At 39.3% G+C, this 15,974-nt stretch overlaps 1 protein-coding gene, 1 non-coding gene and 1 pseudogene across 2 annotated transcripts; 1 reads left to right on the forward strand and 2 right to left on the reverse strand.

Annotated features, from left to right (window-relative positions):
• Positions 1 to 348: 348 nt before the first annotated feature.
• On the reverse strand, positions 349 to 1,296 carry LOC140870688 (uncharacterized). Its single transcript, XM_073273082.1, has one exon. The coding sequence runs from the start codon at positions 1,294 to 1,296 to the stop codon at positions 349 to 351; it is 948 nt and encodes a 315-aa protein (XP_073129183.1).
• On the reverse strand, positions 1,297 to 15,315 carry LOC140870689 (uncharacterized; annotated as a pseudogene).
• LOC140870691 (small nucleolar RNA R71) lies at positions 1,427 to 1,533 on the forward strand. Its single transcript, XR_012147527.1, has one exon. It is a non-coding gene; the product is annotated as a small nucleolar RNA R71 (small nucleolar RNA).
• Positions 15,316 to 15,974: the final 659 nt, after the last annotated feature.

Raw genomic sequence — 15,974 nt, forward strand, 5'->3', positions numbered from 1 at the left:
TCGATTAATGCTTTTCCTGTTGCCAGGAAAGGTCTTCCCAGAATAAGTGGCATGTCCAAGCCCTCCTCCATATCAAGCACCACAAAATCCATCGGAAAGATGAACTTATCAACTTTCACCAGCACATCCTCTATTATCCCCCTGGGATATTTGATAGACCTGTCCGCCAGTTGCAACGACATCCGGGTGGGTTTCGGCTCTCCCAAGTTCAGTTTCCTGAAAATAGAATATGGCATTAAGTGTATGCTAGCTCCCAAATCACACAAAGCTTTATGAAAATTGCACATCATTAATAATACAAGGAATAGAAAAACTTCCTGGATCTTTTTGCTTTGGTGGTATCTTGTTCTAAACTAGCGCAGAGCAATTTTCTGTTAGGCTGATCATTGCATGCTCCTCCAATTTTCTCTTGTTGGAGAGAATCTCCTTCAAGAATTTAGCGTAACTGGGCATTTTCATCAATGAATCAGTGAAAGGGATGTTTATATTCAATTTCTTGAATACTTCTAGGAATTTTGCAAATTGAGAATCTAGCTTGGCCTTCTTGATAGCTGCAGGAAAATTTAGTGGAATAACAATATTTGACTTTGATGTGGGTGGTTGTGTAGAATCAGAAGACTTACCTGCAGTTTTCCTTGGTGTAGCTGGTTCTGATTCTTTCTCTCCTTGTTTCTCACCCTCAATTATCTTCCCACTTCTCAGTTCAACTGCCTTGACCTGCTCTTTTGGATTCTTTTCCCTGTCACTTGGCAAAGTACCCAGCTCTCTGCTGGACATCGCTTTAGCTAACTTCCCTATTTGATTTTCCAAGTTCTTAATTGATGCATCCTGATTCTGCATTCTGGTCTCAGTGGATGATATAAACTTCTGCATCATCTGTTCCATGCTTGACTTCTCTTCTTGAGGCTGTCTTTCGTAGTTCTGATTCTCATATGATCTATTATTCTGTCCTCCCCATGAAAAGTTTGGATGTTGTTTCCACCCTTGATTATATGTGTTCGAGAATGGATCATTCCTAGGGCAGTTCGGATTTCCCACATGGTTCACCATTCCTCCCTCTGGCTGATATGAAGGATTGTCTGTCTCACAATCTTTTGTGAAGTGTTCAGCACCACATTTCTCAAACCACACTTCTTGAATATGCATCGTAGACTGCCCTATAGTTAGCTCTTCAATCCTCTTATTCATGACTTCAAGCTGAGCTGCTGCTGAGGTGAATGCATCAGCTTGATGCATTCCTGCGGGTCTCTTGGCTGCATTCCTATCGGATTGAGGATGATAGCTACTGGATGCCATCTACTCAATTAACTCATATCCGTCCTCTGGTGATTTTTTTAACAAATTTCCCCCTACAGCTGCATCTAACATGGTGTGATTTGAGTGAGGAAGACCATAATAAAAAGTTTGTACCACAAGACCGTCTAGTAGTTGGTGATGTGGGCATCTCCTTAGTAGATCTTTGTAACGTTCCCATGCTTCATAGAGTGTTTTCTGATCGCCTTGAGAAAATGTTGTGATGTCAGCTCTGAGTTTCATTGATTTGGAAGGTGGAAAATATTTGGTCAGGAAAGCCTTAGCGAGATCATCCCAAGTAGTGATGGAACCTGCAGGTAGATTTGTTAGCCATGCTTTAGCTTTATCTCTTAAAGAAAAAGGGAATAAACGCAAACAAATAGCGTCATCAGAAACTCCCTGCATCTTAAAAGTGTCACAGATTTCTAGAAAATTTGTCAGGTGAGCATATGGGTCATCGATTGTCATCCCACCAAACTGGACTATGTTTTGCACCATTTGAATGATAGAGGGCTTTATTTCAAACTGATTTGCTGCTATTGTTGGCCTGATGATGCTTGGTCTGGCATTTTCGATGGATGGAAAAGCGCTATTCATCATGGATCTGTAGATAGGTGGTGCATTATTCTTTGCTTCTCCATCTCCACGTAGTCGTTCTTGTTCTGCCATTGATTCTTTTTGTTGTCTTCTTCTTCTGCGAAAAGTTCTTTCAATTTCTGGATCAAAAGGTAAGAGTTCTGCTTCAGGTGATTTTGCATGCACTGCAAGAGAATCCTGCAGTTCACAGATGAAAATAGTGATTAAAATTGAAGTAGAGAAAATGAAATAAGAAAAATCAAAGTAATCAATAGTCCCCGGCAACGGCGCCAAAAACTTGATCGAGCAAATACTAACACTTAAATTCAATATAATTATCTCTCTTTTATGCTCAAAATTATCGCAAGTGCACGACTCAAGTTATAGAAAAGTGTACTGAGTACGAGTATCGTTCTCAGGGACTACATCACAATAATTCAATTATTTAATTTCTCTACACAAAGTAACGAAAATTTGATCATTGATTATTCTAAAATTATAAATTAAAGAATTCAATTTGAAAATACTTGAATGAAAATAAAATAAACCACAACAATGCTTAGCACAGAAAAATATAATATGAGGAAGTTTTGTTGGAATCTCGGTTCACCTTCCTCCAAATTGAATCTGGACGATTTAAACTTACTTTTACACTCATAAATTTGACATGAATTTCTGAAATATCGACACTCTCTCTCGAGTTTATGCCAATCTAATTCAAGTTAATGAAACAATTAAATCTTTTTAATTATTTATCATTACTGATTGCTTTACGTTCATTGAATTCCTACAACTTTCAACCTGGTGGTCTATGGTTATCAACATGTACTAAATATCATATCTCTATGCATATTTTAAGTCCATGGATTTTTTCACTCAATCTATCTCTCGACATCCATTCACAACTTACGAATCTATGTTAAAGTTAGATACTTCTCAACATAGAATAATAAACCATAATAAAATCAAATACTTGTATAAAACTAAATCAATTCGTCCAATGATTCAATCACAAAAACATGTTTCGGGGTTAGGATCCCCTAAATGCCAACAAAAGAGAGTTTAGCTACTACAACTCATAATAAAATTCAAACTAATAAAATTTTCAACATAAAATTTCAGTAAAATTGAAGAAGAAGAACTCCCAACGAGAAGAAGAAGAAGAATGGATCTTCAGAGCCGCCTCCGCTGATTTTGCTGTGTTTTTCCAACCCTCAAAACGTCTGAAAATATTCTATATATAGTGCGCCTTAGAGTCCTTTCCTTTTAAAACACCCGGAATAATAACTCTCACAATTACTCACGGGCGCTCGGTCTGCTCTTTTTTAGCAACCGAGCGCCCAAAATTCTTCAACCTTCTGCCCTTCTAAATGATGCCAGCGCTCTGTCTGCTCTTTTCTGCAGACCAAGCGCTCAAAATCCACCAACTTTTTGCCTCCTAAAGAATGCCAGCGCTCGGTCTGCTCTTTTCTGCAGACCGAGCGCATCCCCTGATGAAGCCTGAACATGCTCTTTTTCTCATTTTCCTGTCAATTTAACCATAAATCAATAGGAGTAAACAAAGCACACAACATTACACTAAATGCAAACAAAATTTGATAATTACTAAAAAGACGACAAATAACTAATGCAAAACATCAAGAAAACGAACAATAAAACATGGAAAAATGACTCTTATCATGTGCTCTGTTCAGAGATTTGTCACACTAATATTTCCTCATATCGCATAGGATATCCACGCTCGCAAGCGTGTGGTGAATCCTTGACAATAAAGCATTGAATCCTATATGTGTCATAACTGCACCCAATCTCGACACCTGATATGAATCTTAAGTATGAAAGGCAACACGATTTCAACGAATCGCACCTCAATTCGATAACAAAAGAATTCAATAATGTTGTCCCGACTTTGAAACAAGTAACAGATTTTGGAATCTCCACCTCTAGTTGAACCTGTAACTAGCAACAGAGAATTCACGATAGAAAAAAATCAAAGATTCAATTAGACCTTCAAAGGAACCTGTCTTTGACAACCCAATTGAAAATCGATTGACAAACGCCACAAAGCTATGAAACTTTGATAAGTTTGATTTTGGGTAAAGCAAAAGCTTTGATAAAATTCTAAAGAGAATTTTGTATTGAATAATCAATAATCTGAAAATCTTAGTTATCATTAAAATAATGAATGTTGTAGTATTTATATTACAACCCTAAATATTGAAAGATAACGCAAAATAAATCAAAAAGATATCAAAGATATCTCCTAAAGTTTCCTAGTAGGAATAAAGAACCTAAAATAAACAAAGTAAATCCAAAATATTAAAAATCCCAAACACACACACAAACACCTTCGGTGCATGTAAAACACCATGGCGCGGGCGCGCTAGAGAGAGGCGCGGGCGCGCCGAAGTTGCGCAAATAAGGGCGCGGGCGCGCGATAAGGTAGCGCGGGCGCGCCTAGAGCTCGCAAAACATCGTCAATTTGGCATCCGTAAGCGCGGGCGCGCTTCTTCTCCGCAAAATAATGGTGCGGGCGCGCCTTGGCTTCGAGCAGGGTCTTCAGTTTCTTCACTTTCTTGACCTCTTTTGACCTCAATAAGATTATACCTTCCTCCAAATTGAATATCAAGAAATCCAATGCCCTCTTGTGTCTTCAGCAACAAAGATTGAAATGCTTCCTTAAACTTCTGAGCTCGGCCTCTCGTAACTGGTCCTCGTAGTATCTCCAACGGATCCTTAGGCACTTGATCAGCATGCGAGTCATCCATGATCGCATCATCCTTCCCTTCTTGAAAAGGATTTGTCCTCAAATCTTGATCATCACCTACATCAAATGGAGATAAATCAGAAACATTAAAAGTAGCACTGACATTATACTCACCTGGCAAATCTAATTTGTAAGAATTGTCATTGATGCGCTCCAATACTTGAAATGGTCCATCGCCTCTAGGTAGAAGCTTTGAGCGCCGTTTTTTAGGAAACCGCTCTTTCCTCAAATGCAACCACACCTAATCTCCTGGTTCAAACACAACTCTCTTCTTTCCCTTATTTGTTTGCTTTGTATACTGCAAATTCTTTTTCTCAATGTTCGCCTTCACTTTTTCATGCAAATTTCTCACAAATTCCGCCTTTTTCTTACCATCCATGTTAACCCTTTCACTCATAGGCAAAGACATCAAATCCAATGGGGTTAAAGGATTAAAACCATACACAATTTCAAATGGTGAAAAATTTGTAGTTGAATGCACACTACGATTATATGCAAACTCAACAAATGGCAAACATTCTTCCCAACTCTTCAAATTCTTTTTAATTATAGCACGCAACAAAGTTCCTAACATTCTATTAACAACTTCAGTTTGACCATCCGTTTGAGGATGACATGTAGTCGAAAACAGTAGTTTAGTACCAAGTTTGCACCATAATGTTTTCCAAAAGTAGCTCAAGAAACGAGTATCTCTATCAGACACAATACTCCTAGGCATGCCATGCAATCTAACAACTTCATTAAAGAACAATTTAGCAACATGAGAAGCATCATCAGATTTATAACAAGCAATAAAATGAGCCATCTTAGAAAATCTATCAACCACAACAAAAATTGAATCCCTCCCCTTCTTAGACCTCGGTAGTCCTAAAACAAAATCCATAGAAATATCTACCCACGGTTCATTAGGAACGGAAAGTGGAGTATACAAACCATGTGGTTGTTGTCTAGACTTTGCTTTCCTACAAGTCACACATCTTTCGCAAATTTTCTCAACATCATGCTTCATATGTGGCCAATAAAAATGTTCATGCAAAGTTTCATAAGTTTTAGCCACTCCAAAATGTCCCATTAAACCACCCCCATGTGATTCCTTAACAAGTAATTCACGAATAGATGACTTAGGAATACATAACTTATCCTCCTTAAACAAATACCCATCATGCATGAAGAATTTATCTTTTGGACCATGCAAACATGACGCATATATCTCACCAAAATTAAGATCACTAGTATATAACTCTTTCACATACTCAAATCCTAAAAATTTAAAATCTAGAGTAGATAAAAGTACATACCTTCGTGATAGAGCATCCGCTACCACATTTTCCTTCCCTTGCTTGTATTTGATAACGTAGGGAAAAGTTTCCACAAACGCCACCCACTTAGCATGCCTCTTGTTTAGCTTGTGTTGTCCTTTGAGATGCTTCAATGATTCATGATCCGTATGAATCACAAATTCTTTTGGCCTCAAATAGTGTTGCCATGTCTCAAGTACTCTTACCAACACATAAAACTCCTTGTCGTAGGTAGGATAATTCAAGGACGCCCCACTAATCTTCTCACTGAAGTAAGCAATCGGTCGCCTACCTTGCATCAAGACACCTCCAATTGCTACACCTGATGCATCACATTCAATTTCAAAAGTTTTAGTAAAATCAGGTAAAACAAGTAAAGGAGCATTAATTAATTTATGCTTGATAATATTAAAAGACTTCTCTTGCTCCTCGCCCCAATGGAATGGAACGTTCTTCTTGATCACTGCAGTCATAGGTGCCACCAAAGTACTGAAATATTTCATAAATCTCCTATAGAAACTTGCAAGACCATGAAAACTTCGAACTTGAACAATAGAAGTAGGCGTTGGCCAATCTCGAATCGCACTTACCTTGTTCTCATCAACTCTGACACCTTGGGAACTCACAACAAAATCAAAAAACACAAGTTCTTTTGTACAAAACACACACTTCTTCAAGTTAGCATACAACTGTTCAGCTTTTAGTGTGATTAGCACAATTCTCAAATGTTCGACATGCTCATCCAAATTTTTGCTATATACCAAGATATTATCAAAATATACCACAACAAATTTTCCAATATAAGCACGCAACACATGATTCATCAATCTCATAAAAGTGCTAGGTGCATTAGTTAGTACAAAGGGCATAACCAACCACTCATACAAGCCGTATTTGGTTTTAAAAGCAGTTTTCCACTCATCACCTTCTCTCATCCTAATTTGATGGTAACCACTTTTTAAATCAATTTTACTAAAGACGCTAGAACCATGCAACTCATCCAACATATCATCTAGTCTAGGAATAGGATGCCTATACTTGATGGTAATGTTATTAATGGCTCTACAATCCACACACATTCTCCATGAACCGTCTTTCTTAGGGACTAACAAAACAGGCACAGCACACGGTGACATGGACTCACGCACAAAGCCTTTATCTAAAAGTTCACTTACCTGTCTTTGCATCTCTTTTGTTTCCTCTGGGTTGCTCCTATACGCTGGACGGTTTGGCAACGCACTTCCGGGCACAAAATCAATTTGATGTTCAATCCCCCTCAAATGTGGTAATCCTTGAGGAAAATCCTCTGGAAATAAATCTTCAAATTTTTGCAAAAGAGAAACAACATTGCTCGAAAGATTTCCGGCTATATCACTTGTGTTAAGGAGAAATTCCTTATAGAAAATCAACACAAGTGGAGTATACTCATGTAAAATCTCTCGCAACTCAATCTTTTGGGCCATAAATATTTTTTTATCGGCCTCTTTCCTCTCAATTTTTTTTTCATCTTTTTTTCTCTCAATATTTTTTTCTAAGGCCATCTCACTTTTTTGTTCACTCTTTTTTTCGGCCTCTTCTTTCTTTTTCTTTTTCAAATGGTCCTCCAACACTTGCTTTGGAGTCATCGGTAACAATACAATAGGCTCCTTTTTCAAAGTAAAAGAATAACGATTTTTAAAACCGTCATGTATCACCTTTCTATCAAATTGCCACGGCCTACCCAATAAAATATGACAAGCTTGCATAGGCACCACATCACACAACAGTTCATCTACATACTTACCAATGGAAAACGGTACTACCACCTGCTTATGCACTTTCACCTCCAAACTATCATTAAACCACTGCAATTTATAAGGTTGAGGATGTTTTATAACAGGCAAACTCAACTTTTCCACCAGCTCATAACTCGCTACATTAGTGCAACTCCCACTATCAATAATAACACTACATACTTTGTTATTCACAAAGCATCTAGTATGGAATAAATTCTCCCTTTGAGTTTCTTCCTCCTCCTTTGGTTGTACATTCAACACTCTCCTGGTCACTAGCAATTCTCCAACCACCGCATCATATCCCTCTTCATCAGGATCCTCCAACACAGGCATACTATCATATTTCTCATCCTCACTCTCCGACTCAATCTCACCACCAACATTCATAATCATAATTTTTTTATTAGGACACTGACTGGCAATATGACCAAGTCCTTGACATCTAAAAAAGTTAATATCCCTAGAACGAGTATTAGTAGTTTCAGGTGTACCTTTACCCACTTGTTTTGGTGCCTCCAATTTGGTGTCAAATTTTGGCTTGGACACCGACTTGTTTTCCTCCCATTTTGCAACGCGTGGACGCCAAGGAATTAACGATCCTCCACCGGTAGGAAGTCGACCAGCTCCTCTCCTCTTGAGCTGCTGCTTCACCTTCATGGCTGTCTGCACCATCTCATCCAAATCAAAACAGTGGCGAAGCTCCACTTGATCTTGGATTTCTCTATTCAAACCGCACAAAAATCTGGCCATTGTAGCTTCATTATCCTCCTCAATGTTGGCCCGGATCATCGTGGTTTCCAAATCCTTGTAGTAATCCTCCACGCTTCTTGGACCTTGCTTCAGAGTTTGTAATCGCCTGTACATGTCATGATAATAATAGTTAGGCACAAACCGCTTCTTCATGACACGCTTCATCTCCTCCCACGTCTCAATAGGCGGCTCTCCACACCTTCTTCTAGTGGTCACTAATTTATTCCACCAGATTAACGCATAGTCTACAAACTCAACCAGTGCCAACCTCACTTTCTTAAGGTCAGAATAGTGATGGCAATCAAACACAAACTCCACACGCTTCTCCCATTCCAAATACGCCTCTGGGTCAGACTTCCCATGAAACGCTGGAATTTTCATCTTAATACTACTAATATTTTCATCCTCCTTACTGTACTCCGTATGTTTTCCTCGTACCGCTTCTCGCCTATGTCTAACCTCATGTACTCTTCTCCCTCCATCCCAATTCTCATCAAAACTCTCCTCATCTCCTTCAAAATTATTTCCCTTCCTATCTTTATTTTTTTTTTCCACTACCACAACTCTCCTTCAATCTACTCATCCGCTCATGAAGAGGTTCCAACTCCGACCTCATCACCCTAGTAAATTGACCCATCAACGCATCCATTTGAACCTCGGAAATTCCTTGGTTCACACTTTCACTAGCATCTTTATTAGGATTCATGGTACCTGCAAGAAAAAGGTTAGTAGTAAAATTCCTCACACAAGTTCTCACAGATCACTCCAAACGAATCACTCCAACACTCTTTTTCTTTCCACTCAATTTATGTAGGCTTTTGCTTTGTGTAAAAGTGAATCAAACTCTCAAGTTCACAACTTTTAGACGCTTGAAGATCGACTCTCGAAGATTGACAAAAAAACAAGAAGAAGAAATTTAGGGATGCTCGAATTTTGACTTGCATCCAAGGATGAACAAGAACGAAAATTGTCCACAAGTTATCTTGCTTCTTCTATTATTATTTTTTTTGAAGCTTTTTTGGTCTTTATTTTTTTTTATTTTTTTTTTTTATTTTTTTTGAATTTTTTCAAGATAACTTGAAGAAGGACGAAGAACGCGAAGAACACGAAGAACAGATAGTCTCAAAGATGTGAAAACTTACTTGTTTCAAACCTATGCTTTGATACCAAATGATATGAATCTTAAGTATGAAAGGCAACACGATTTCAACGAATCGCACCTCAATTCGATAAAAAAAGAATTCAATAATGTTGTCCCGACTTTGAAACAAGTAACAGATTTTGGAATTTCCACCTCTAGTTGAACCTGTAACTAGCAACAGAGAATTCACGATAGAAAACAATCAAAGATTCAATTAGACCTTCAAAGGAACCTGTCTTTGACAACCCAATTGAAAATCGATTGACAAACGCCACAAAGCTATGAAACTTTGATAAGTTTGATTTTGGGTAAAGCAAAAGCTTTGATAAAATTCTAAAGAGAATTTTGTATTGAATAATCAATAATCTGAAAATCTTAGTTATCATTAAAATAATGAATGTTGTAGTATTTATATTACAATCCTAAATATTGAAAGATAACGCAAAATAAATCAAAAAGATATCAAAGATATCTCCTAAAGTTTTCTAGTAGGAATAAAAGACCTAAAATAAACAAAGTAAATCCAAAATATTAAAAATCCCGAACACACACACAAACACCTTTGGTGCATGTAAAACGCCATGGCGCGGGCGTGCCGAAGTTGCGCAAACAAGGGCACGGGCATGCGATAAGGTAGCACGGGCGCGCCTAGAGCTCGCAAAACATCATCAATTTGGCATCCGTAAGCGCAGGCGCGCGATCATGAGGCGCGGGCACGCTTCTTCTCCGCAAAATAATGGCGCAGGCGTGCCTTGGCTTCGAGCAGGGTCTTCAATTTCTTCACTTTCTTGACCTCTTTTGACCTCAATAAGATTATAACTTCCTCCAAATTGAATATCAAGTAATCCAACGCCCTCTTGTGTCTTCAGCAACAAAGATTGAAATGTTTCCTTAAACTTCTAAGCTCGGCCTCTCGTAACCGGTCCTCGTAGTATCTCCAATGGATCCTTAGGCACTTGATCAGCATGCGAGCCATCCATGATCGCATCAACACCTGATGACCCTCATGGAGTCGGTAAACGAGTCAAAGTACAGTACTAGCATATAGAGTCTCCATGATGTTTCAAGTAGTAAGGACTAATGGTTTACAACCAAAAGCACGGATCTATCCACTCAATTAGTGAGAACCACTTGGAAAGTCCGAATAGGGTAGTTCGATCATCCATCCAATGAATATCCATTTGCATGCTTTGAACATCTCCATGTCCTATACTAATGAAACGTGGTACTCGGCATCTCAAATGCTAGTCTCAATATCGCGCGATCCGTATCCTTATTGTAGACGGCTCAATTGACTAGGAACTGGTTTAGAATATACAGTAATTATAAGATGTGTTTCATGATAGTCATCCATATTCACTATCACATCTTACATGCACTCTAGTTTATTCAAGGTCTTTATCTAAATATCGTATTGTATATCACAACATAACAATATGACAAAAGATAAAGTAAATGCCAATAAAGAGTGTAAATTACATTAAACAAAGATTGTTTACAAAATGAGTTATGAAAGCCCTCAGCCACAAGTTGGCTAGCAGGGCACCCACTCTTTCAATCTCCCACTTGCCCTAAAGCCAACTAGTCATACTACATAGTCACATTGCTTCGTGATGTTTGTCAAACAAGGGTCCTGGCAAGGGCTTAGTTAGTGGATCAGCGATATTGTCTGCAAAGGTCACTTTCTCGACAGTGATGTCTCCTCTTTCTACGATCTCCCGGATGATGTGGTATTTCCTTAATATGTGTTTGGATCTTTGATGAGACCTTGGTTCCTTTGCCTAAGTAATGGCACCAGTGTTGTCGCAGTACACCGGGACTGGACCAACAGCTTCAAGAATGACCCCCAACTCTTGGACAAAATTCCTCATCCAAACCGCCTCTTTAGCAGCAGCTGATGCTGCAATGTATTCTGCCTCAGTGGTGGAATCCGCTGTGGTGTCTTGCTTGGAACTCTTCCAAGAGACAGCACTGCCATTGAGCATGAATACAAAACCAGAGGTTGATTTCGAGTCATCCACATCGCTTTGGAATCTAGAGTCGGTATATCCTTCCAATTTCAATTACCCTCCCCCATAAACTATGAATATATTCTTAGTCCTTTTCAAGTACTTAAGAATATCCTTCACAGCTTTCCAATGCATTTGGCCTGGGTTGGCCTGATATCTGCTCGTGACACTCAGAGCATAGGCAGCATCAGGTCTGGTAGATATCATCTCATACATGATACTACCTATAGCTGACGCATATGGTATGTGTGTCATTTTCTTTATCTCTTCTTCAGTCTTGGGAGACTTAGATTTGGACAGAGAAACCCCATGACACATAGGTAGATGTCCTCTCTTGGATTCATCCATAGAGAACCTTTTCAATATGGTATCGATGTAGGTCGCTTGAGTGAGTCCTATCATTCTCTTAGATCTATCTCTATAGATTTGTATTCCAAGAATATAGGATGCCTCACCCAAGTCCTTCATCAAAAATCTACCTGATAACCATATCTTTGTTGACTGTAGCATCCATACATCATTCCCAATGAGTAGGATGTCGTCAACATAAAGCACTAAGAATGTCACGGTATCCTTAACTACTTTCTTGTACACGCATGGTTCCTCCGGGTTCTTGATGAAACCAAAGTCTTTTATTGTTTCATCGAATTTCTGGTTCCAACTTCTTGATGCCTACTTGAGACCATCGATTGATCTCTGAAGCTTGCATACCTTATGCTCGCTTCCCATGGATGTGAATCCCTCGGGTTGTATAGATCTCTTCCTTAATGTTTCCATTAAGAAACGAAGCCTTCACATCCATTTGTCATATCTCATAGTCATGCCATGCTGCTATGGCAATTAGGATTCTTATGGACTTGAACATTGCAACTGGTGAAAAAGTTTCATCATATTCAACACCTTGTATTTGAGTATAACCTTTTGCGACCAATCGTGCCTTGTAAGTAAGTACCTTACCATCAGGCCGAAGTTTCCTTTTGTAGATCCATTTACACCCTACAGGAACAATTCCTTCGGGATGATCTACCAAAGACCAAACTTGGTTTGCATGCATGGAGTCTATTTCAGACTGCATGGCTTCAAGCCATAAATTCGAATCGGCGTCAGAAATTGCCTCCTTGAAGTTTCTTGGATCATATCCAATGTCAGGTTCACTTTGATCCCCTTCAAGTGGGAGATTAAGTCTAACAGGAGGTCTAGAAGCCCTTTCGGATTTTCTAAGAAGTGGTGTGTCTTTTATTGATTCCTGAGGTGTGGGATCATTATTTTGTATCTCTGGTTCTTCTCGAACTTCTTCGAGTTCCATCATTTTGCCTTTTCTATCAAGTAAGAACTCATTCTCAAGGAATGTGGCATTCCTAGAAACAAACACTTTTGTTTCATTAGGATGATAGAATAATATCCGATTGAATTATTCGGATACCCTACAAAATAACATAAGGTAGATCTACTATCCAACTTATCTCCCACTGTCTGCTTCACGTAAGTAGGATATCCCCAAATCCTCAAGTACGAACACTTAGGAGTTTTGCCAGTCCATAATTCGTATGGAGTTTTATTCACTGCTTTAGTGTGGACATTGTTTAACAACAACGCCACCGTTTCAAGTGCATAGCCCCAAAACGAAGGTGGGAGCTCAGTGAAACTCATCATAGATCGAACCATGTCCAACAGAGTTCGATTACGACTATGACGCCCGGGGCTGAAGAGGCAGGGAGTGATCGCCGGTGTCAAGAGGTTGCACAGACAATGAGCGACTCCTGGTAGGCTTCTAGGCGGAGGGAGACATGAATGAACCGATCCCGTGCCGAAATGAGAGGGATTCTGAGACTGTGTAGGTATGGGACTATATGGTTGAGGAGGGCTTAAAAGATTTAATATGTACTATTCATATCAAGAAGATGCATCTTCTTTTCGGAAGCTCATCACATAAGAACTCCAAAGTTAAGCGTGCTTAACTTGGGGCAATTATAGGATGGGTGACCCCATGGGAAGTTTTCCAGGGTGCGTGTGAGTGAGGACATAAGCACGCTGAAAAGACCCATCTTGATACAGTGATGTGTTACAAATGGTATCAGAGCCGACCTCTCTTAGTACGGTATGGTTCGGGGACGAACCAAGCGGAAGTTGGTGGGCATATGACGCCCGGGGCTGAAGAGGCAGGGAGTGATCGCCGGTGCCAAGAGGTTGCACGGACAATGAGCGGCTCCTGGTAGGCTTCTAGGCGGAGGAAGACATGAATGAACCGATCCCGTGCCGGAATGAGAGGGATTCTGAGACTGTGTAGGTATGGGACTACATGGTTGAGGAAGGCTTAAAAGATTTCATATGTACTATTCATATCAAGAAGATGCATTTTCTTTTCGGAAGCTCATCACATAAGAACTCCAAAGTTAAGCGTGCTTGACTTTGGGGCAATTATAGGATGGGTGACCCCCTGGAAAGTTTTTCAGGGTGCGTGTGAGTGAGGATATAAGCACGCTGAAAAGACCCGTCTTGATACAGTGAGGCGTTACAATGACGCTCTGCTACACCATTAAGCTGAGGTGTGTGGCAGGAGGAGTTCACTGAGAGAGAATTCCATTTTCTTTCAGATAGTTCAAAAACTCGATACTCAAGTATTCACCACCTCGATCAGATCGAAGTGCTTTAATACTTTTACCTAGCTGATTTTCTACTTCAGTCTTGAATTCTTTGAACTTTTCAAATGATTCAGACTTATATTTCATTAAATATAAATACCCATACCTAGAATAATCATCAGTAAAGGTAACAAAGTAGGTGTAAACAAATTTAGTACCAATACTAAATGGGCCACAACATCTGTATGGATCAGATCCAACAGATTTTGACTACACTCAAGTTTTCCCTTAAAAGGTGTTTTAGTCATTTTTCCTTTTAGGCAGGACTCACAAGTAGGTAGAGAGTTTATATCTTACATATCAAACATGCCCTCTCCCACTAACTTGTTCATCCTTCGTGAGGAAATATGACCTAGTCTAGCATGCCAAAGGTTTGCCGGGTTTTAACTATCGTTTTTTCTTTTAATTGTTGTTATTGGTTTATCAACATAATTAACTGGAACGTCTTTTAATTTTAAGTTGTACATATCGTTTTCAAGTTGTCCACATCCAATCAAACATTCATTCTTGTAAATATTGCAAATCTCATTCACAAAATTGCAAGAAAAACCATCTCTATCAAGTATAGAAACAGAAATAATGTTTTTAACCAAATCTGGCACAAATAAAACGTCTCTCAAAAATAAATTAAAATTGTTCTGCAAAATTAAACAAACATCCCCCACAGCTTTTGCTTCAACTCTGGAACCATTCCCGATCCTCAACTGGGTCTCACCCATCCTCAGCCTACGACTTCTTGACATCACCTGCAAATCATTGCAAATGTGAGATCCACATCCGGTATCCAATACCCAAGAAGTAGTATTAAGTAAAACATTTATTTCAATATAAAACCTAACCTTAGCAGTTCGTAACTGCTCGAGATATTCCTTGCAGTTACGCTTCCAGTGACCGGGTTTCTTGCAGTGATGGCAAACATCTTCAGACTTGTCCATGTTTAAAGCTTTCTTAATGCAGTTACCCTTTGCATTTGGCCCCTTCTTAGCAGAAGAGGAGGAACCCATCAAGAGAACCGGTTTATCCTTCTTGAATGTGGCCTCATAATTGACAATCATATTGACCATTTCTTCAAGGGTGGCCTATAGCTTGTTCATATTGAAGTTCACCACAAAACCGTCAAACGATGAAGGAGAAGAAAGAAGCAGTAAGTCCACACACAGTTCGTGCTCCAACACCAACTCGAGGGTCACCAATTTTTCAATGAACCAAATCATGTGTACCCCATGCTCACGGACCGAAGTCCCCTCTTGAATGCGGCACGTCATCAGCTCTTTGACAGTGGAGTACCTTTCAGCTCTCGATTGAACCCCAAAAAGATCCTTTAGGTGCAAGTGTATGTCAGCAACATTCACGACATCCTCAAATCGCCTCTAGAGTTCATCAGACATCGAAGCTTGCATGTAGCATTTGGCCTTGATATCATGGTCCCACCATTTATCAAGTTTGGCCAACTCTTCTGGACTCACATCAACCGGTGCTTCCTTCGGAGGAGATTTTTCTAGCACGTAGAAAATCTTCTCCGAGCATAGGAAAATCTTCAACTTACGGAACCATTCCATATAGTTTGCGCCAGTCAGTTTGTTTTGTTCGAGAATAGAAAACAGTGGATTACGCGAGCTCATCATAATGATATACTGAAATGATAACAAAAAATAATCAGTGATTGTTTAATTAATTTACTAAGACATAAAATAAGGCGAGTTTAATTTTATAAATTACACTC

Source organism: Henckelia pumila, unplaced genomic scaffold (assembly GCF_033568475.1).
Source record: "Henckelia pumila isolate YLH828 unplaced genomic scaffold, ASM3356847v2 CTG_170, whole genome shotgun sequence".
NCBI lineage: Eukaryota > Viridiplantae > Streptophyta > Magnoliopsida > Lamiales > Gesneriaceae > Henckelia > Henckelia pumila.